The 23,642-nt window shown below is 39.9% G+C and overlaps 1 protein-coding gene across 1 annotated transcript in view; it reads right to left on the reverse strand.

Moving 5' to 3' along the window:
- The window catches only part of prtga (protogenin homolog a (Gallus gallus)), a 33,925-nt gene extending 10,551 nt beyond the window's left edge, over positions 1–23,374 (reverse strand). The window contains exons 1-9 of the mRNA XM_046864623.1: positions 23,240–23,374; positions 20,228–20,530; positions 10,481–10,625; positions 6,861–6,994; positions 6,483–6,779; positions 6,204–6,363; positions 5,626–5,873; positions 1,342–1,506; positions 471–776 (exon numbers count right to left, since the gene is read on the reverse strand). Of these exons, the coding sequence (XP_046720579.1) occupies positions 471–776; positions 1,342–1,506; positions 5,626–5,873; positions 6,204–6,363; positions 6,483–6,779; positions 6,861–6,994; positions 10,481–10,625; positions 20,228–20,530; positions 23,240–23,300 (1,819 nt within the window). The 5' untranslated portion in view covers positions 23,301–23,374. The remainder of the gene's footprint in view (positions 1–470; positions 777–1,341; positions 1,507–5,625; positions 5,874–6,203; positions 6,364–6,482; positions 6,780–6,860; positions 6,995–10,480; positions 10,626–20,227; positions 20,531–23,239) is intronic.
- Positions 23,375–23,642: the final 268 nt, after the last annotated feature.

Raw genomic sequence — 23,642 nt, forward strand, 5'->3', positions numbered from 1 at the left:
AACAGGAAACTGATTGGCTGTTGCATGTTGGTCTCATTTGTAGTCATAATACAGCGAATTATATTTGGATCAGTGAAAGAAAGAACTACAACAACCACAGAAACTATCAAACAAGTGCTGCAGGAGCATTTCAATGAGCATTAAAGGCAGCGTTACATGAACATCGGAATATTAATATCTGTTTAGAATTATTTAAGACCAAGAACAGCAAATTTAACACTTTTAAGACCCCACGGAAACCCTGAAAAGGACAAGCAAAGAGATAAAAGCTGAAAAAATGGATACTCATTAGGACAGAGAAAAAAGTTATTGAAGATAATTCCCACTGGGGAGCCAAACGATTTGAGAAATCATCCACCAACAAATCATCTGAAGATGAAAAGACAACTGATTAAGCAGTGTATTAGAAACTGGTGTTACAGAAGTCCCAAAAAAGTGAGAAGGAAATGGATGGAGCATCTCTAGATTACCTTCTCGGCTGGAGGTCTTGGGGGTCCTGTGGGAGGTCCAGGTGCATGGCTCTCCCCAGCCCACACTAGTGGATGCGGCGATCCTCAGAAGGTAGACAGTATCAGGCTGCAGGCCCTCCAGCAGGTGCTGTGTTTGGTCTCCTGGCAGCTCTATCTGCGTGGTGGCTCCCTCAGAACCGGCCCGGTACCACAGGCGATATTCTGAAACACGACCGCGGCTCAGCTTCGGTGCCAACGGCAGCCATGACACCTGGATATCCGTGGGACTTCGGCTGGTGAGGGACAGCTCCGGGGCACGGAGAGGAACTGAGAAGAGACAGGCATATACAACAAGACTGTTTGAGATACTTAACCCCATGGCACGGCTCAAGCTGAGAGGGTGTGGTGAACTGAACAGTTGAGCATTAAGGGCCTTACTCAAGGGCCCAGCAGTGGGAAATTGCTGGGGCTGGGATTTGAACTCAAGACCTTCTGATCTAGATTATTTATTTGAGTTGATATATTTTTCATTACGTTATTTTTATGTCTTTCCACCAAGCAAAGTGTAGAATAAAACAGCACTTGGATAAACCCTGGAAGACCTGAGCTGGAGAGGTGAAGGTATTCTACTCAATATCACTTTGTTTAATGATTCACTAGAGTCCTTTCATTTGTTTCTTTCTCCTCCCCCTCAGTCTTTCTCTCTCTTTCTTTATTCCTTTGTTCCTCTCACAAGAACTGACTACTTAAAGGGTAAAAGGGTGTATACTACTATCCCAATTACTCAGCATGATCACCCTTTGACCTTTCACAGGACAGAACTAAGGCTCAGAGAATCCCATATTTCAACACACCACACAAACACACATACGTTTGTAAATCGAATTCTCACCGTCCTCAAGTGTGTGCTGTATGACATGGTCGGACATGCGGCTGGCTCCCATCGGCATGTACGCTACAATGTAGAAGGTGTAGTTCTGAGCCGGAGCCAGGTCATCAACAATGTAGCGGGTGGTGTCGTTACCGATTACAACCTGGTACTCTTCGTTGTTAAGACCTGTTAGAAAAAAAACATTATAAAGCACTTAATAACTATACCGGTGGATTAAAGTATTTTGATCCTAATACTTTATACACAATTCTCTTTTAAATAGTAAATAGTGTTTAATGTATAGTGTATAATGTAAAGCGTAGAGTGTGTAATCTATACTGTATAATACATAATGTTAAGTAAGTATAGCATAGTGTATAATGTATGTTGTATTGTGTTTAATGGATACTATAAAGTGCATAGAAGTGAAAGTACACATTTAAAGAGTATATTGTACTGTATAATATACCATAGTGTATTATGTATAGTGTATTATATAGTGTATAATGTATAGTATATAATGTACAGTGTATATAGTATAATGTATATTTTATAGTGTATAATGTATAGTATAATATATATTGTATAGTGTATATAGTATAATGTATATTTTATAGTGTATAATGTATAGTATAATATATATTGTATAGTGTATATTGTATAATGTATAATAAATAGTGTATTATATATAGTGTATATTGTATAGTTGAAAATGTATCATGTAAAGTGTATAGTGTATAATTTCTAGTCTATATTGTATAGTGTAAAGATTCTATAGCATAGTGTAAAATGTATATTGTGAAGTGTATCATTTCTAGTGTATATAGTGTATATAGTGTAAAGAGCATGGAGCACTGTGTACAATGTAGAGTGTATAGTGCATAGTGATATATTTTTGGCGTATTTGTAAAGCAAAATCCTGGCTGTGAAAGTTCCTTTTAGTCCAATATTTCAGTGTAATTAAACAATGTAATGTTTGTAAATGACAATAACGAAACATTAATTAAGATCAATATTAATGAATATGAGATGCAGCTTAAATGCTGACTGGGTGGTCATTTTATAGCAAATTGTCATTTACGTGTCTTCAATAGGAAGTAAATGGGAAGAGGGCAGGATCTATTTGCTGAAAGTTTACAGGACCGCTTTCTGTGCAGCGCCGTGTCCTCTGTGCCATTTACATGCGGTAATCAGGACATAATTGCTTAATCGGACCCCTGGCCAGCTTTTTTTTATCCTTCCTCATTAATCCTATTCTGCACTCTGCCTAATGAACCAGTGCGGTTATTCTAATCGGGGCCCCACCGCACAAGAGACGTGTCAACTCAATCAAATCGGTCACGCCTTCTTAAACGGCGGATTTAAATCCGGGGGAGCGGGGCTGAATTCCACGCGCCGATTTTCTCACACGTCCAGCACGTTTGATAGGGCTTTAATTAGTCCGGATTAGCCGGCACACACAAAAGAATAACAAGAAGGATTGAGTTCCTAATTTCGGACATGGCAAAAGATCCTTGAGTACCAGAAAGAGAGAAAAGCGACGGTTAAGCAACAAGAAAAGCCTTGTTCTCTGGCTGAATGGCCTCCTCGCTGACTTTGCTACACTTTGATTGAAGTTTAACACACACACACACACACACACACACACATACACACACACACACACACACACACACATGGACAATGCCTGAGCTGCACAACTGCACAACTTACACTCTCTCACACACTCCCTATCTACATCTCCTGCTTTATGATCCTGCTAATTAGTAAGGAATGCTGAATGGCTCCTGAGGATTCCTCAGTCGCTAAAAGGCGTAACGGCACCTAAAACCTTCAGAAAAGAGCAGCACTGACTGAAAAACTATCCCTCTCTCTCTCTCTCTCTGAAAGTGCTAGCAGGTGTTTCCTTCTCTGACTTTTCTTTCTGGTGATAAAGGACCATCAATTAGGCTGAAAAGGACAGACGGGAACAAAATATATATATTCGTGTCCAAAAGTGACTTTTGCTGCCTCGTTATTAACAATAAGCACACCCAGCATGCTTCAAGAGCACAATGGGGAACCAGCAGGACGTTACTGTAAAGTGGTACGTTCCCAGAACTGGACTTTATATAGCCCCTAAAAATCAGGATTGTTCCAGGATAAATGGTGGTGCCACTGTGTTTGGGAGTTACGTTATTGTATTCCCACTGGACCGAAACTATTGTAGCTGTGTTGGTATTGTGATGAGGACTCTTTTTTTAATTTTAAATGGACCAAAAAACCCATGACAAGAGTAGCAATTGTACATTTCAGTGAATGGACTCTGAATGAGAAGAACACTTGGGGTCACGCAGGCTTTTAGGAATTTCCTGCTAGATGATAAGTGGGTGAATATTCCATATTCAATAAAAACAAAAGCGAGTCTCTAATGGGCGGAGTTAATGCTGTACCCCTGAAAGTATGCGCACCCCCTTTACCATCACAGCCATGTAGTGTTGAAAGCACACAATTGTACTGAATGCCTTGTGCCGTAGCATTAAAAATCCCCTTCGCTGGAACTAAGAGGCTCAAACAGTGTTCCAGTACGATTATAACTGTGTACACATGGTGGGCTTCATGGATATATGTGTGTCAAAGTTGGAGTGTCCTGACCTCAGCAAAGCCTTTCCAAAACGAGTGCCTATTAAAACAAAAAAATCGCTTTCGGTCTTTACAGTTTTTCTCATTTGCTTTGGAGCTCAGAAATTGCGAACGCTTTGGTACAACATGTTTATTTCATGTTGATCAAAATATATTATACTGGTTTGGCCCGAAAAGTTTTCACCTCCAAAACATCTTAGCATCGGTTCATTAAAGGCAAAATAGTTAAACCAGTTGTCAAAATCAGATTTCTCTTAAACTGTTTTTGTAAATGTGTCTTGAATGGATGAATTGTGCAGATGAATCCTGAATGTCAGTAATGAAAGCGAGGGAACGGCATCAGATCAACCAATGATCGACTAGTTCTCTAAAACAGGTCACAGGTGAATCATGTGAATTCAAGTGGCGACAAAGTAAAACACAGAATTACAATTTCTGAAAACACCAGCAAAGTAAAAGTGTGAATCTCTTGTAATCGACATTCCTCATACAGAAATGTGTACCGTAATTTCCGGACTATTAAGGGCACCCATATATAAGCCGCACCCACTGAATTTGACAAATATTTTTATTTTGAACATAAATAAGCCGCACCTGTCTATAAGCCACAGGTGTCTACACTGAAACTATTTAACTTTACACAGGCTTTAATGAAAGACACGTTACACACGGTGTAACGGGTGTAATATGTTGCGCTTCCTTTAGAAGCAGAGCGGTATTTTGGGAATAGCCTACCACTGCATTTTTGCATTTGCATTTACTGCATGTGTGCAAGACCGAGGAATATGTCCTTATTATTTTCTGATGCTCATTTCTAAGTTTCTTTAACTAACCCGTAATGCTGTTGCCAAGAAAAATTAAAAAGCACATGTTTTGGAAACCTGTCTGTGCTTATATGATTTTTGTTTTAACTGGAGTTAGCGAGCTCTTCCATGACCCAGACTTAACGCGTTACAATGGCTTGTACCTAAACAGTAGCCTACCAAGTAAGTCATTGTTCACTGTCTTTCTCCTTCCGTGGAAGTTTTTTCTCCCAATGCCGTGCAGCTCAGAACACAGGTGAGGTGCGTTTTTTCGTTTCTGTTTGGAAATTTCATTGGTCTAATGTTATGTTGCTCAGTTTTTGCTTGAAGTTTGTGAAACCGGGAAAAACCCAGGAAAAATCCATAAACTAGCCACTTCGTTGTTTAAGCCACGGGGTTCAAAGCGTGGGAAAAAAGTAGCGGCTTATAGTCCGAAAAATACGGTACATTTGTGCTGTTTAAATGTATAGATGCCGAACAGAAGTTCATCCTCGTGCATTTTACTGATTGTAACCCAAACCGTAGTTTATCTCAGAAACACTAAAACCGTGCGCCGTCACACTTATAACACGACTAAACTATTAGACGATCTCGTAGGACTCATCATTCTGACGACAATGAGACGTTCGTTGACACAAAATGTTACTTTTGAGAGGATTTTGAGAAAAGTCCAGACTTTTGCGAAAAATCCACTGTGTTTTGCAGTTTGTACAAACTGTTTTGAGAAATGAATTTATTAAGAATGCAAATATTAAGGATGATTCAAGAAATTCTCCATAGCAACTGAGAAAAACTGTAACTGTAAGTCTCAGAAAGCCTGTACGTTATTCAGCTCTAGCATCTGATTCCGTGATGAGTCATATCAGAGAGTCGGATTTACCTTCCGCTTTCATGTAGTGGATGGAGTAAGCGATGACTTTGTCGGCGTTGTACGCCGGTTTCTCCCACGCCAGCAGGATAGCCGAGCTGGACACCGTATCTGCGTGGATGTTCCTGGGAGCGCTGGGCCGATCTTCAGACATCACCACGATCAGGCGCGCCGTGGACAGCACTGAGCCTTGCTCGTTCTCGGCTTGGCATTGGTAAATCGCGTCATCCTCTGGGATGATCTGGTTTATCACCAGTTTGCTGCAAAAACAAGCATCATGCCGTCACTTAGTACCGTTATTTTGACTTAGAGCGTACCCGTTTTTGGGTGTGCATACCCGTTTTTACAGATGGCAGCACATAGCTGCATGCACAGTAACAGGGAGCACCGACCTTCAAAAGACAGTGTGCCAAAAGACATGGTGCTATTCTCACCACGTGAATTACCATTCATTATTTTCATCATAAACAGCAAGAAAAACATGTCGTATTAACACCTAAAGAAGAGGATTATGAATGTTTGGGTGAATTCCCTGGTTGTCATGGTTACTTACAGTCTATAAAACTGCTTTTTATATCACTACTTCATACCTGTTGTACATCTTGATGCGTCCGTTGGAGTGTATGAACTCGCCATTTTTAAGCCATGTGATGCGTGGAGTGGGCATCCCCTCAGCCTGGCACACAAAGCGCCCGGTGCCAGCACGTGGACGAGTCAGACTCTCTGGCCACTCCACCAGAGACGGGGGCTCTGAAATGACATAACATAAATCTCAAAAAGTCCAACAAACAACCTTAAACTAAAATCCATGTTACTCATGGCCGCTTTAATTTAGTTGGGCTATGCGTGATATAATGAAGTCTTCTTACCGAGGACGGTGACGTTTGCGGCGGCGAGCGTGAAGTTCCTGGTCCCTGGCGTGGTCGCTCGGCACACGTACACGCCCGCGTGCTGCCTCTTGACGTCCGAGATGAGCAGGTTGCCGTTGCCAAGTACTTTCGTGTTGTAGACGTCAATGGGCTTGTGGTCAACGCGGCTCCACGAGATCAGCGGCCGAGGATTCCCCACCGCCACACATTCTAAGAGAGCGCTGCTGCGGGTCGCTATGGTGAGGTTCCGTGGCCCGGCAATGATATGCGGCCTCTGGGGAACCCTGGGAGAAGGAGCTACACCCAGACATAGTCATGATTAGAATAGAAACAAAATAACAAATGAAATTAAAGTGTTATCCGTCACGTGGGGGTTACCTGGGGTTACTGTCAGAGTGGCCTCCACACTCCTGCGACGACTGGCGATGTTCGCCGCCACGCATCTGTAATGCCCTGCGTCTCTTCGCTCTACTCCCTGAATCTGCAGCACTCCACCAGGCAGCACCGTGATTCTAAATAACGTCATAGGAATTCGTAAAAAAAACACTTTTGACAGTACCACTGTGTATTAGGTGGTATCAAAACGTTTTAAGACTAATGGTATAACTGGTGATATTCTGACCACTTGCGTGACCACGTTTGCCATTTAATCATGGACAGCAAGTTAGAAAAAAGACAAATGTAAAATTCTGTGTGTAACTGGGCAAATCAGCCACAGAGACGTTTAACACAACATACGTTTGACAAATCATTTAAAGTGTTGTGAACAACCAGCATTTCAAGAGCGGAAGAACATCACTGGAAGACAATGAAAAATCAGGAAGACTTTTGATGATCTTAAACCCCCTAAAAATGTTTGAAATCATTCAGAAACTTGTGCACAATGATCGCTGGAGAACAATTCACATAATCTGACTTCCGCACCCACCCTACTCGCTAGATTTGGCTCCTGCGGACTTCGCCTCTTCCGAATATGAAGATCCAGCTCGCTGTTTCGACAACGTTAAGGAGATCCGGCACAAATCACAGAAGGCACTTGACATGTTTCGAAAAGAGGACTTTCTGGACACATTCCAGAAGAACGCTGGGGGTGCTGTATTGCTGTGCGAGGGGACTATTTTGCAGGTGATATTGTGTAAACGTAGATACATAAAGTGCTTTCTTGTAAACAGAGTGAGTCTCTAAACATTTTGATACACCTCGTATGTAACTCTGTGGCAGTGTTTACCTGTTGGTGGCCAGCGGTAAAGTGACTCGGTTGAACTCCCAGGTGATGATTGGTGGAGGAACGGCGCTGATTTTGCAGCTGAAGCGTGCGACCGAACCCTCTGTCACTACTATGGAGGAAGGCTGCTGGGTGAATGTGGAAATACCTGAAGGAACAGAGAGACAGAAAGTGCTTTCCTTGTAGACGTGTGGGAAAAATCAATGTTCTCTGTTCTGCTGCGGAAAACAAGGTTACTCTGAGAAAGTCCAGGTGATGCATCCTGTCTGATCAGCTTCACTTTTCAAATCTTAGTTTGGATGATTTCTCATCTCCCTGCTTAATCTAGAAAGTGTTTTTGGCTCTGGAAACTGTAAAGGTCTGCACTTTTCACTTGTTTGGGGTGTGGGTCAGGAAAAAATTGTTGGATGAAAACGGTCGATCTTATTCGAGGTAGTTTTAGCTTATGGTTGATCTTACTTGGGGAGGTGGTATCTCAATGGTTAAGGCTCTGGATTACTCGTCAGGGGTTCAAGTTCTGGTACCACCAAACTGCCACCCCCTGTGCAAGGCTTTTAACCCTCTCTGCTTTAGGGGCATCATGCCTGTTAATGCACTCTGATAACATATATGTGACATATAGAAGCCTCTTTCTCCTTCGCTTGTTCTGTTCCCCAAAATGCTCGGAAATATAATTATGTGCACAGAGATGGGACAGGTAAGGCGAGGCGGGGCGAGGCAAGGCAGGGCAAGGCAAGGTGAGGCAAGGCGAGGCAAGGTGAGAATGCTCACAATGGAAGCGGTGAAACCAAAGAACTGAGCAGAATGTCCAGGTGCACTACAACACTACAAGAGTCTCTTCTTTCCGACTAATGGCTTTGTCCAGGGTTAAAATGACCCAAGAGCCATATTCAGAGAGAAAATAAAAAGAGAGAGGGGAAGTGGATGAGTGAAAGGCGATACACGATACAGTCTCGGCGTATCACGTTGATGAGCTCTGAAAACCAAAAGGTCTTTAGATAAACACGGACATGTCAGATCTCACAACAGCGCAAAGCTGTCCTTTTGGTCACGCTTGGTGGTGAAGCGAGAATCAAATCTTCACCTCTTTTTCTGTGAAATCACTCTCTCACACTCTCACTCTCTCTCTCTCTCTCTCTCTCTCTCTCTCTCTCTCTCTAAACCTGCCTACTAAACATCCTCTCCATCGATACCCCTGACCTGTCGATGGCCATCAGCTTGTCAATACCCCATGGACAGCCCATGTGCTGTCAATTAAAAAAAAAAAAACATCAAGCGTTTTTTTTTCTTATGATATTAATAAAAGATGGCTGAAATTCGATGCATTTATAGAGACTGCTTTAAAAACCTTTTTGATTTTACATGGCTGCAAAAAGCATTTTTATTTTTTTTATATTTAAAAAATGTTTATGTATTATTGGCTATTATATTAAAAATGTTTTTAAATATTAAACATTTGTATTATTTCTTTTACCTATTTTATAAAAAATTATTACATTTTTATTAAATTCTTTATTTGTGATTTGTTTTCTGTTATATTTTTCCCTGCAATTCCTTAAAACAACAACCAACAATCTAATGCACAAAAACAATTACCAATAAAAAATTAAAACAATGAAAAACTAAAAAAAGAATGCTTCAGCATCATATTGTTCCAGTTAGACTGTAATAAAAATAAAAATAACTATAAAAAAATTCTTTAAAAAAATTTTATTGTCACAATTTTCATACTACATTTGTCAACTCACTGCACAGTAATGCATAAAAAAAATAATAAAAATACTTAATAAAACATTTTTAAAAAAGGGAAAAAAGTATTCAAATTGACAATTTAAAATTTCAACATCGCATTAGTTTCTAGTCAGATTGTAATTATTGAAATAAAAATCAATATATAAAACTGCACACATTTAAACTTTTTTTGGGTAAAAAAATAATAATAATAATTTACCTACACATCAAAATCGATGTTCGCCGCCACGCATCTGTAATGCCCTGCGTCTCTTCGCTCTACTCCCTGAATCTGCAGCACTCCACCAGGCAGCACCGTGATTCTAAATAACGTCATAGGAATTCGTAAAAAAAACACTTTTGACAGTACCACTGTGTATTAGGTGGTATCAAAACGTTTTAAGACTAATGGTATAACTGGTGATATTCTGACCACTTGCGTGACCACGTTTGCCATTTAATCATGGACAGCAAGTTAGAAAAAAGACAAATGTAAAATTCTGTGTGTAACTGGGCAAATCAGCCACAGAGACGTTTAACACAACATACGTTCGACAAATCATTTGAGGTGTTGTGAACAACCAGCATTTCAAGAGCGGAAGAACATCACTGGAAGACAATGAAAAATCAGGAAGACTTTTGATGAGCTTAAACCCCCTAAAAATGTTTGAAATCATTCAGAAACTTGTGCACAATGATCGCTGGAGAACAATTCACATAATCTGACTTCCGCACCCACCCTACTCGCTAGATTTGGCTCCTGCGGACTTCGCCCTCTTCCCGAATATGAAGATCCAGCTCGCTGTTTCGACAACGTTAAGGAGATCCGGCACAAATCACAGAAGGCACTTGACATGTTTCGAAAAGAGGACTTTCTGGACACATTCCAGAAGAACGCTGGGGGTGCTGTATTGCTGTGCGAGGGGACTATTTTGCAGGTGATATTGTGTAAACGTAGATACATAAAGTGCTTTCTTGTAAACAGAGTGAGTCTCTAAACATTTTGATACACCCTCGTATGTAACTCTGTGGCAGTGTTTACCTGTTGGTGGCCAGCGGTAAAGTGACTCGGTTGAACTCCCAGGTGATGATTGGTGGAGGAACGGCGCTGATTTTGCAGCTGAAGCGTGCGACCGAACCCTCTGTCACTACTATGGAGGAAGGCTGCTGGGTGAATGTGGAAATACCTGAAGGAACAGAGAGACAGAAAGTGCTTTCCTTGTAGACGTGTGGGAAAAATCAATGTTCTCTGTTCTGCTGCGGAAAACAAGGTTACTCTGAGAAAGTCCAGGTGATGCATCCTGTCTGATCAGCTTCACTTTTCAAATCTTAGTTTGGATGATTTCTCATCTCCCTGCTTAATCTAGAAAGTGTTTTTGGCTCTGGAAACTGTAAAAGGTCTGCACTTTTCACTTGTTTGGGGTGTGGGTCAGGAAAAAATTGTTGGATGAAAACGGTCGATCTTTTTCGAGGTAGTTTTAGCTTATGGTTGATCTTACTTGGGGAGGTGGTATCTCAATGGTTAAGGCTCTGGATTACTCGTCAGGGGTTCAAGTTCTGGTACCACCAAACTGCCACCCTCTGTGCAAGGCTTTTAACCCTCTCTGCTTTAGGGGCATCATGCCTGTTAATGCACTCTGATAACATATATGTGACATATAGAAGCCTCTTTCTCCTTCGCTTGTTCTGTTCCCCAAAATGCTCGGAAATATAATTATGTGCACAGAGATGGGACAGGTAAGGCGAGGCGGGGCGAGGCAAGGCAGGGCAAGGCAAGGTGAGGCAAGGCGAGGCAAGGTGAGAATGCTCACAATGGAAGCGGTGAAACCAAAGAACTGAGCAGAATGTCCAGGTGCACTACAACACTACAAGAGTCTCTTCTTTCCGACTAATGGCTTTGTCCAGGGTTAAAATGACCCAAGAGCCATATTCAGAGAGAAAATAAAAAGAGAGAGGGGAAGTGGATGAGTGAAAGGCGATACACGATACAGTCTCGGCGTATCACGTTGATGAGCTCTGAAAACCAAAAGGTCTTTAGATAAACACGGACATGTCAGATCTCACAACAGCGCAAAGCTGTCCTTTTGGTCACGCTTGGTGGTGAAGCGAGAATCAAATCTTCACCTCTTTTTCTGTGAAATCACTCTCTCACACTCTCTCTCTCTCTCTCTCTCTCTCTCTCTCTCTCTCTCTCTCTCTCTAAACCTGCCTACTAAACATCCTCTCCATCGATACCCCTGACCTGTCGATGGCCATCAGCTTGTCAATACCCCATGGACAGCCCATGTGCTGTCAATTAAAAAAAAACATCAAGCGTTTTTTCTTATGATATTAATAAAAGATGGCTGAAATTGATGCATTTATAGAGACTGCTTTAAAACCTTTTGATTTTACATGGCTGCAAAAGCATTTTTATTTTTTTTATATTTAAAAAATATGTTTATGTATTATTGGCTATTATATTAAAAATGTTTTTAAATATTCAACATTTGTATTATTTCTTTTACCTATTTTATAAAAAATTATTACATTTTTATTAAATTCTTTATTTGTGATTTGTTTTCTGTTATATTTTTCCCTGCAATTCCTTAAAACAACAACCAACAATCTAATGCACAAAAAAAATTACCAATAAAAAACTAAAACAATGAAAAACTAAAAAAAGAATGCTTCAGCATCATATTGGTCCAGTTAGACTGTAATAAAAATAAAAATAACTATAAAAAAATTCTTTAAAAAAATTTAATTGTCACAATTTTCATACTACATTTGTCAACTCACTGCACAGTAATGCATAAAAAAAAAAAATAAAAATACTTAATAAAACATTTTTAAAAAAGGAAAAAAAAGTATTCAAATTGACAATTTAAAATTTCAACATCGCATTAGTTTCTAGTCAGATTGTAATTATTGAAATAAAAATCAATATATAAAACTGCACACATTTAAACTTTTTTTGGGTAAAAAAATAATAATAATAATTTACCTACACATCAAAATCCTACAGTCAAAAAAAATGTAGACCTTTTTCTTTGAAGAAACTGATCGAGTGTCTGTTGTTCTGCTGCATTTTAAAGAAGCTGCTCAGATTCTTTCGAGGATGTCGTTCAACATGCAATAATAATAAAACTAGTTCACAGACGTCACATGTTTCTATTCTCAGGTTTAAGCGTATTTACCTGTCTAAACGCTGCTTTCTACTTTTGGTCTTATCAGGTTCAGGAGCCATAAAACCCTTTCTAGCTTGTAGGACCGGTGCCTCCCTGCACCACCTCCACCTCCTCCACCTAACATAGAGTCTCACCCTCACGCACCAACAACACCTCCCTCACCATCTCCCACCATCTACACACTTGCTCACCACCTTACCCACTATCTCCACCTCACCTATTTGGTTTATTTGTACGACTAAAGGAATAAAAAATGTCTTTAATTTCGCTTTGAGAGTGAAGTGAAGAGATCCAGTTGAATGTGGCTCTGGTGGTCGTGTGGCTCTGACTGACCGTGTGTGTGTGTGTGTGTGTGTGTGTGTGTGTGTGTGTGTGTGTGTGTGTGAGATGGAGAAAGTGTGTGTGTGTGTGTGTGTGTGTGTGTGTGTGTGTGTGTGTGTTATGATAAATGGATCAGTAAAACTTAGCTGGCATGTGTTAGTGTTTTAAACAGCGGGGAATCTCCATCTCCGTATGAAGTGAACTGATACGTTCTCCTGATGTTTTGGTTTGGGTTTCAGCGCTAAAAGGTCTGATTTCTCGCCCCTGTTCACAGCCACTTCATCTTGACAGAGCTGGGCGATACGATGATATGACTCATATGATGTCACTATATGTTTGGTTTTTCTCTCTCTCTCTCTCTCTCTCTCTCTGAAAGACTCTGAGGGCTGAAAAAGGCAGCTCTGTCTGTCTATTGATTTCTGGAGAAAGGCTGTAGTGAGAACTGAAGCTAAGCTGCAGGGGGTCAATGAGCTTTGCATACGTGTGTGTGCGTGTGTGTGTGTGTGTGTGTGTGTGAGATGGCTTTGTATGTCCTCCTAACTCCAAGAGATTACACTTTGAAAACATACTGTTTAGTATCAGCACTGATGCTGCATTCGATCATGATGATCTTTCATTGGGAAAGCTGCCTTCATGAATCTGATTTATTACCAGTGAACCGTTCGCTAAACGATGATGTGATGGTGTAAACTGTAGAAACTTATTTGACGTGCCGCTCGTGCCATAAGCGGCCATTTCCATTCACTTTGCGAACTTAGAGGGTCCTCTGTTCCTCGTCTTCTGTCTTTTGTTTCTAGTCGAATAAATTCTAATAATCAGAGCACGATTTTAACTCCAGTCCTACTCCAGATGTTAGCACGCGTCGCAGCGTTTCGTCCTGCGTATTAGTTTCATCTCAACTATACGATTTAAAGGAAAAATCTATGAACTTATAAGTTGATCACTTACAATCCAGCTCTCCTTTTCTCCTCAGCCCTATTCGGATTGGATTAGTTTCTCAGAGTTTCTCAGAGGAAGATGGGGAAAAATGTTTCTCGAAGGAGAAATAAGTTTCATAGAAGAGAATGGAGGAGAAATAAAAGAAGGATGGAGGAGAAATAAGTTTCTCACAAGAGGATGGAGAAGAAAATTTTGTTTCTAGAAGGTAAATGGAGGAGAAATACGTTTCTCAGAGAAGGATGAATGAGAAATAAGTTTCTTAGAGGAGGGTGGATGAAGAGGATGGAGGAGAAATAAGTTTCTCAGTAAAGGATAAAACATTTTCAGAGTAAGATGGAGTAGAAATAAGTTTTTCGGAGAAGGATGAAGGAGAAAGAAGTTTCTCAGTGGAGGATAGGTGAAAAATAAATGGGGAATAGAGGATAAATTTGTTTCTTTTCTACTTTTTGACTACTTCCTCATATGAATTCCTCATTAGCGTGACCCGGTGTGTGAGATGGAGAAAGTGTGTGTGTGTGTGTGTGTGTGTGTTGAGAAATTGGTGATAAAATGTGCACTCTGAATAACCCGTGAGTCGGATCACACACAGGAAAGAGCCTCCACGTTTCCAAGAAAAAAAATTTTCATCTCTTTCTCTTTCTGGACTCATTCTAGTGCACCACTTTATGGCCCTCTTGTTTTTTTTTTTTCCTTCACACAGATACAGCGGTGAAGGAAAAAGCTCTCGGGTGGAGGGGAAAGAATGCGACGCTGAGAAGCTCAACAAATCAATCAGCCGATGCGAGAGCAAGGTTCCGAATGGCCTCCTTCTCTCAGTCTCTCTGTAACCAATTGCAAGCTCGACCTCGGCACCGCTCCACACACACCCTTTTGCCTTGAGCCTTATGGCCGGGAAAAGGGGGAGAGGGGGATGGGGGGAAGGGGCAAAGAGAAAGGGCAAAAGAATTCTCGGACCCTTATCTGTGTAAATCACTCAGTGTGTGCTTGCACACCCGCAGTCAGGGACGAGAGTGTGATCTGCCCCTCTGACCCTCGCACTATTCAGGGATTGTAGGAGATTGAATTCTTAGCGTGGCTCTCGACGCCGCAGGTCACCTTAATATTAAAGGACACACAGGAGCCGGGAGATGAAAGACATGAGTGAAGGGGTCTCAAAAAATCAGTACGTCAAAAACGATTGGTTATTCATTAAAACACTGAATCTGACAAGGTATGATGGATGGATGGATGGATGGATGGATGGATGGATGGATGGAAGAGAAAAAGTTCAAACCAACATTTTTGCTCACTCAGTGAGACTTTACTCCCCGTTCTACCGCTCCCTCTCTCGTCTCCCAGTCTACAACCCCCTGAGCAATTTGCGGCGACCCCTGACCCTTCCGACCGCTGCCCCGAGGAAACCATGGAAACCTTTCATGTCCGGCACACAAGGAAATAAGTGGAGTGGAGGTTGGGTGCCTGGAGGTCCTGTCAACTAGGACCTGGTGAAACTTTTTCCCCCCAAGAGCACAAACTGGGATCCCTGTTATTATTCATATATATATATGATGTGCTGCAATTCAATATGGTCCAGATCACTTTTATTTCTTTGCTTCAGACCGACAGCAAATCATCAATTTACTTAAGTGCCTTCTAATTTCTAAATGCAAAAAGAAAAAAGCTACAACACTGCGAACCTGCAACGCCGCCCCGAGCCACTGCATTTCCTCAGAAGGTACACGGAAACACTGGAATTCCCTAGACAGGAATCCGTAGCGCGACATCCGAGCCCTCGAGCTACGAGAGTTTGGTGTAGATCAGGATCAGGCTACGCAGCCTGGTGCTCAGCGTACGCCGTGACAAGCGATTTCTCTTAGCTACGTGTGGCCTCTGTTTGTGTAACGTAGCTACGCAAATCCTGCCTCTGACTCTACACTGTTTTTATTTAACACGTACAGGAGGACGCTGCTGATATTTACAGTGTGTCTCTGGTTTTGGGTGGTTTTAAGGGACAAGTTAGGACATTCCGGTGATGTCCTACTTCATGATTGTTGTCGCGTTGAGTACAGCTACAAGATATTCAGGTTTTTAACTCTTTGGATGTGAAAAATTAAGAATGTAAAGAAACTTAGTGTGACACAATGCACAGAATATGAAGATACTATGATAATAATAATAATAATAATAAATATTAAAATACTTGTATAGTTTAAACCACATTTACTGGCTGCAGCTGCCATGAAAACTTTTTTATTTATGTCTCCATCATGATAAAACTGTAATTAATGGACATTCGGTTTGAGGATGAAGATGAGATTCTCTTTCGAGTTTCTTCCTCATGAGTTCTCAGGGAGTTTTTAACTTATAGGGACTTAATTATAATGCTGAAATTTATATTTCGAATACATTAATTTATGTAAAGCTGCTTTGTGACAATGTTCATTGTTGAAATTGCTGTAGAAATAATATTGAACTTAAGATTTATAGAACTTCTATTTTCTATAAGTTACTGAAATTAATGGGTAAATTCTAATAAATAAAGAAAATTAATTAAACAGTGTAATGGGTTATAAATTAAAATAAATTAATAAATATAAAAAGAAAGAAATAAGACTTAGTAAGTGATGTATGAAGTTAAACTAGGAGTTATAAGAAAACAGACTTTCATTTTCTTTCTGTTTTTAAATAACAATTATGGTGCTAAACTATATACATTTCTAATATATTCTTATTTTGTAAAGCTGCTTTGACACAATGTCCACTGTTAAAATTCCTAAAAAGATAATACAGAATTGAATTAAACTGAATTCTATTTTTTATACGTTATTAAAATTAATCAATCATTTCTAATAATAAACGAATGAATACATTCCTAATTAAATCAGGAATTATGAGAAGCCATATTTATATAGAAATTACTGTATATATACACTTTTGAACATTTATGTATTTATTTATTTATAGCATTTTTTAAATAAATAAATAAATCAAACTGTAGAAAGTATAGAAAGTGCTGAAGAAAACAGGGATTTAAAAGAAAACAGACCAGTGTGTGTGTGTGTGTGTGTGTGTGTGTGTGTGTGTGTGTGTGTGAGAGAGTGCACTGGTGACAGATATTTCTTTTGGCTGAAGGTGAGAAGACAGAGGGCAAAAGGTCCAAAAGGTCCACCATTAATCTTCCTGTCCCTTAACACCCCCTACACACACACACACACACACACACACACACACACACACACACACCTATTCACTCTCAAACCTGTTTCAAACATACCACCTACACTCCTGAAACACAAACCCGGGCCACTTTTTTACTGATCTACTCGACTTCTAGATTCATTTCAGACAAATTTTATGAAAAACGTGTTTAATCCCGTAGTGACGTGAGACATGTTCTAATCCGGTGTTTAACGTTTCACTCCTCTGAGGACCGTTCACACTTTCGTTTGCATAATTGCTCTCTCGCACTCATCCTTTGATGAATAAAGGCCAGATGTCCCCGGATCGGTCACTCATCTCCGGCCAAAAAAAACAAGAGCTTTTCTTTAGCCGAGGAGAGCTTTTCTTTAGCCATGGTGGTCAGGGGCAGTAGAGGGGCAGTTGGGGGGCAGCTAAGGGGACAAAGGGTTGTGGAGAGAAAGGCTTTTTCATTTGTTCTGCTGAGCAGCAGAGCAGAAAGCAATTGCATGGAGACCAGTAGCTCCTTTCACTCCAGGAGGACAATAAAGTTAGGCATTCAGGGGGAAAGACACGTACACACAAACACACACACACACACACACACACACACACAGAAAGAAATAAGTGTGTTAGTATTCTAGGATCTTCTACTTCCAAGTTAGTCTTGAGGTGTCAATTTTACGAGATGGAGGTCCTGCTCTTAAACAAGACACTAAACAGTCCTTAAAACTAACCTGTAGCTCGCTCAGGTAACACACACACACACACACACACACACACACACACACACACACACACACACGCACACACACACACACTTGGACAAGAGCTGCAATATTGCCCTACTGTACTCCAAGGGGGTGGAAGTGGTGGTGGTGGTGGTGGTTTCTAACATTTGTCTCTGTTACGCAATCAGAGTTTCACTGCTCCTGTTTTACTGCTTCAACCCCCTACCGGGCCCAAATCTGTGTGTGTGTGTGTGTGTGTGTGTGTGTGTGTGAGAGAGCATTATCCAAGCCATACACCAAAGTTTCTTTGCACACTACATGTCCAAGTCATTTGTGGTTTTTCTCCAAACTTGGACCAGAAAGTTGGAGATACACAATTGTACAGGACGTCTTTGGTGGTGGAAGCATTACATTTTCTCTATGCTTGAACTAAGAGACCCAAACCTGCTCCAGCATGATAATACCCATGTGCACAAAGCCAGCTCTAGAAGATCTGCTTTACATTTGATTGAACATCATTGGAAGGAACTGGACCTCTTCCTCCTCACCTACATCAGTACCTGACTTTACTAACACCCTTATGGCTGAATGAATCTCGACCAAAATCTCCAACAAAATCTAGTGAAACATCTTCCTAGAGGAATTAGACATTAGGATGCTCATGAAACAAATACCAAAGCTTATGGTCACAAGAAATTTAGGTGAAAATGAAGATATCCAAGTCTATCTACATCAAACTCTGAAAGACGCGAGACATCCCTGAGCATTTTATTCCTTTTCTGCCCATTCTATCGTTGTCTTGTTGTCATTTCGCAGAGAAGATTGTTTACAGCTTCTGGTGCGGACTCCTTAAACTGTTAATGAATAAACGACATCTCACGGAATCCTGTGAATGAGCTGTAGAATCAAGTGTATCTCCTGTCAGAGCTGCTGTTATCATTTGGCCTCATTTGACACCTTCTGACAAATCAGAATCCAGAATGTAGAAGCTCCACCCATTAGCTGTTATATAAAAAAACTGAGGCTATTAGCATTATATGGCGTATTTGCATAAATGACCCTGGAAAGCACATTTATTGAAAGTTATGTCAGAATGATGTCACATCACCACCCCCAACAAACACACACACTCCTAAAAACAAGCTAGGGTGATACCTCAGTGACTTAAAAGGCTCTAGCTGGGAAAATAGCTCCTAACCTTTTAAACCCGCACGCCTTCATTTACACACCAATGGAGGCTTTCTCTCAGGATCTACCCTGGCTTTCAAACCACTGGCCTCCAGCACTGAAATCATCTCCAATACCCCATCCTCCACCCAACCAAAGCTTTAGTACTACGTGTACTAACAGAGACTTGGTTTTTGGTCCATCCTCTATGTTAGATGATTCACAATGAGATTAAAAAAAAAAAACATCTATTGGTTGGGGTTTGTTGATCAGAGCTAGCCAATCATTTGTGTCCATAAGATCATGTATGCAGAAGAGGGTTGATAACAACTGGCTTCACAGAGCCACAAAGGAAGCCTGTGGTAGCCTTTACCTCAGTGTTGGACAGTAAGGAAGTAAATGTAATTCATTACTGTACTTAAGTAGTTTTTGAGTGTTTCCATTTGAGTAGACTTTTACTGTAAATATAAATTTCAAAGTCAAATATTTGACTTTTTACTCAACTACAATTTGTGAAATTGTTCCCTTTTAAACGTGTTCTGATCGGCGCTTGGTGTATCCACTGATCACCAACATACAGTTCAGCATCAGTTCAACATCAAGCAGAACATTTAGAGAGGATTAAATGATGAAGAAACTCCAGACTTAAACTCGCCACAACACACTTGACCTCGTTTATATGATTTTCTTTAATTTTTTCAGCTCATGATCATTATAATAGAAATCAATCAGTGTTTGAGTCATTAATATCATTCTATTAATAGATCAGTGTGCTGAGAGTCACATTCAAGTCTTTTCACACAAACTGAGGTGATTAAGTAAAGAGTCTTGTGATAAAAATGATCATAGGAACATTATAGTTATAATAAATCACTACTTTGAAAACTTACATTTGGAAGCAAAAACCTTTTTTCTTTTACTCAAGTAAAAGTTTAAAGAGACACTTTTACTGGAGTCACATTTCACCTACTGTATCTCCACATTTACTAAACTACATGGTTTGTGTACTTCATCTAACACTGGTTACTAGTTGTCATGAAACAGAGCTGTGCAGAACTGGTTTGGGGACGAGGAATTGGAAGGTGACCAAACTGCAGAGGATATAGAGGGTTATCTTGGTGCAATGATCCATGATGGATAAACCTCTACTGACTACACTCCTCTCCATGAAATCTGACCAGGACAATGATAAAAATGGGACTTTAAAATGTAATTGGAAATTCAAAAAAATTTACCTCATCTGGTATCACTGATACTACAAGGGTTTTATAAAGCACCATTAAGGATCATTCCATTACAACTTACTTGCAATAGTCAGGCGAGCTTTCTGACTCAGGATAGCTCCATATTTGTTCTGAGCAAGGCACTGGTACGACCCTTCGTCTGATTTGTCTCCTTTTCGGTTCTCGGTTTCCGAGATGAAGAGCGATCCATTGGAAAGCTGGTAGACGCGGTCCGACTCGAGGACAGGAGATCCGTTTTTCAGCCAACGGATCCGGATTGGATTGTCGCCCTGAGCCTGGCAGTCCATAATCACCACATCCTTACGGAGAACCGTCACATCGCGGGGCTCCTTAACGAAAAGTAACTCACTGAAACACAACACACCTGAAAAAAAGAGAGCGAGTTAAAATGAAGGATTGGACCGACAGGTCGCTTGGGACGAGAATGTCAATGAAAATGCCAAAGGAAAGAAAAGTAACTAGAAGAAACATGATGGAAGAGGAACACATTATTAAAGTTCTAGATTATTTTCTAGGCTGTTAAAAGTTTGTAACCTCAAATCAGACATCAGGAACCGACTGTTAAATATTGTGGAATTGATTTAAAACCTGAAGGACTTTGCAGAACCGATACTCGAAATAACATGAAAGGATCATAAACTCTGAAGCACTGGTTGGCCATGTTTCTGTGATCGTACGCCTCTGCAGGCTGAACTTCATGCTGGTCTAATCCGGTTATTCATGCCTCCTAAAGTCGAGCACCTGGGAGCATAGTGACTCTATCTGTCCTTAAAATGATCTATTACACTCTTTGCATGAAATCTGGAAAGCCACTGATCCTGTGACGCCTCACACAAACCCCCACAGACAGAGACCCTCATACCAACACATTATCCTGCACTTCTGGTAGATGTTAGCATGACTAAGAGTTCTCTCTCTTTTTTCTTTTTCTGAGGTCCATGACAACTGTTTTACAACAATGTTCCTTTAACGTTCTCCCAACGTTCCTCAATACCATTACTATGAATCTGTGTCTTGGAAAGTTCATAATAACCTTCATTACTGGGTTAAAATTTACTGAACGTCCAACCACATGCTCATTCTGAGGTAAAATATACACAATAAAGATACAAAATCATGTGTTTTTATGCCTATTCTGAGATTTAACTTTCAGTGGAAGCTGTTGATTTGAAAATGAACAAATTGCCTGTTCAAACTTTATCAAATCATTTACAAATTTTTATTAATAAATATACATTTCTTTATACTTCTGTACTTTTTTGTTATCGGTTTAGGAGCAAACCCATAATCATATACATATATGTTGCGTGTTTGGTAAAGTCTCCGATACTTTTGTTGCATCCAATTATGCAGCTCATTGTATAAATTGATTATTTAGTAAAAGGGACTCCTACGTTCAAACTCAGCATCTGCCTCACCTTCGAGTTCATTGCGAGGTCATTTGGAATGTGGCAGCTCATTGGTTGAGATATTTGATTGGAAGGTTGTGAGTTGAAATCCCAGCACCACCAAGCTGCCAATGTTGGGCCCTTAAGCGATGAGTTGTATAGAAAAGGTAAGGGTTTGCTATGCTATAAATGCTATAAAGGTATATGTAATTTCGGAACAGGACTGCGGTTGGAAAAGGAAGTCTAGTTTAAAGCTGGTGTGTGCAAACAGTCCAAAAGTTTCCAACGAATTTCAAAAAGAAATGTGTTAAGACAAAAAAAGAAAAGTGGATTGTTTAACTACTGTATGAAGTACACATGCTTTTCTGTCGTATAGAAAAATATCCAGATATTATATACAAATCGTTTTGTTTATTTTAAGGACATTTTTTCAGCTGTAAAATTATTTAAATTCAGGTGAGCAAAAACAATACTGATGCATATCATATACATGCCAATGCTAATTAAAACACCAAAAGCGGGTTTGTCTTAGGTGTGAACACTGAAACTGGATCATATTTCCATCTGTTCTGTAGCTTAAGACCTGGTCAAGTCTGGTTCATTATGTAGAAGCTTCAGTGACCAACGATCTAAACATAAATACAAGAATTGCAATACTACTTCTTATACTTCTTTCCTGTTCTGGGTCAATTTGGACTTAACTGAACATCCACTCGTTCTTGTTTTTTTTACTGAGTTTGTTTCATAGAAGAAAAAAAAGGAACATACAGAATATGTCTCAAAATCAACTTTTGTTCGAAGTATCATGAGTTACAAGTACAAGAGATGTGTCATGGTGTGCTGGTGCTATGAAAAGTTAAAAACTATAAAGAAATTATGGAAATAAAATAAAAAAATGAAGTAAAAAATGAAGAGAAAGATAAAGACAGTGACTGTACAGGTATATAAGTACATTAGGGGCTTCCAAACAACTTCCGAACAATATCACTTAATTTCCTAAATATTTTTATTAAAAAGTTATTGAATTTTTAGTCTAAATTTCGTAGTATAAGTAGTACTGCAATTCTTGTATCACATTTTCTGGATATATTGTTGGTCACTGAAACTACAACATTAACCAGAGTTTACTAGGTTTTAAACTACTGAACTGATACGGAAATATGATCCAGATTCAGTGTTCACACCTGAAACTAATCCATTTTTGGTGATTAAATTATTATGGGCATGTATATGAGAAGTGAAAATATTATTTTTAGTCAATTGCATTAAAACATTTTCTGCTGTTTTATGTAAAAAATAAAATAAAATTAATAAAAAATATATATAATACACGTGTAATATTTATTATTATTATTATTATTATTATTATATAGAAAGTGAACGTTTAATGTATACTTTTAATTAATACTTTATAAATATATAAAGAAAAAATGGCGTTATATACTAAATAATGACACAATGTATATACACAATATACAAACATACACAACACAATGTATATATGTTATAAATATTAACACAATGTGTTCATAAACACCTATATATTCACACACACACACACACACACACACACACACACACACGCAATGTTTTTCTTCATATATATGTATAAAGTATATAAATAACGCTTATAAAGTTGAAGTTTCAGTGATGGGATGTGATAGAGACCCCCAGCTCATTCTTACCTGGCAAAAAGCCTGCAAACAACAGCAGGGGCAGAAATAAAATCCTCTGGAAACGAGCCATTTACTGGAGCTGCTTATCCGTGCATGCTTTTATCTCCTTGTCCACACGGGCTGAGAACATCACCTCCTCTCTTCTCCTCTCTCAGATACTCTGACCTTCTGTGTAAGTTGCTGACCATCCAGCACGGGGACTAGTTCCTCCGGCGGATGGACACATCCCCCATGTCAGGGCGTGATACCCACCCAACTCTCCTCTTTTTCTTCTTCCCTCCCTTCCTACCCTCTTCTCCTACCCCCCACCACCTTCACGTGCTGCCCCTTCATATCGCGGAGTGTGGTTACCGCGGCAACGACCCGCCCTTTTGCAAATTAACCAGAAAGGTAATTAATTAATAGCCGTCCA

This window comes from Silurus meridionalis, chromosome 13, assembly GCF_014805685.1.
Source record: "Silurus meridionalis isolate SWU-2019-XX chromosome 13, ASM1480568v1, whole genome shotgun sequence".
Lineage (NCBI taxonomy): Eukaryota > Metazoa > Chordata > Actinopteri > Siluriformes > Siluridae > Silurus > Silurus meridionalis.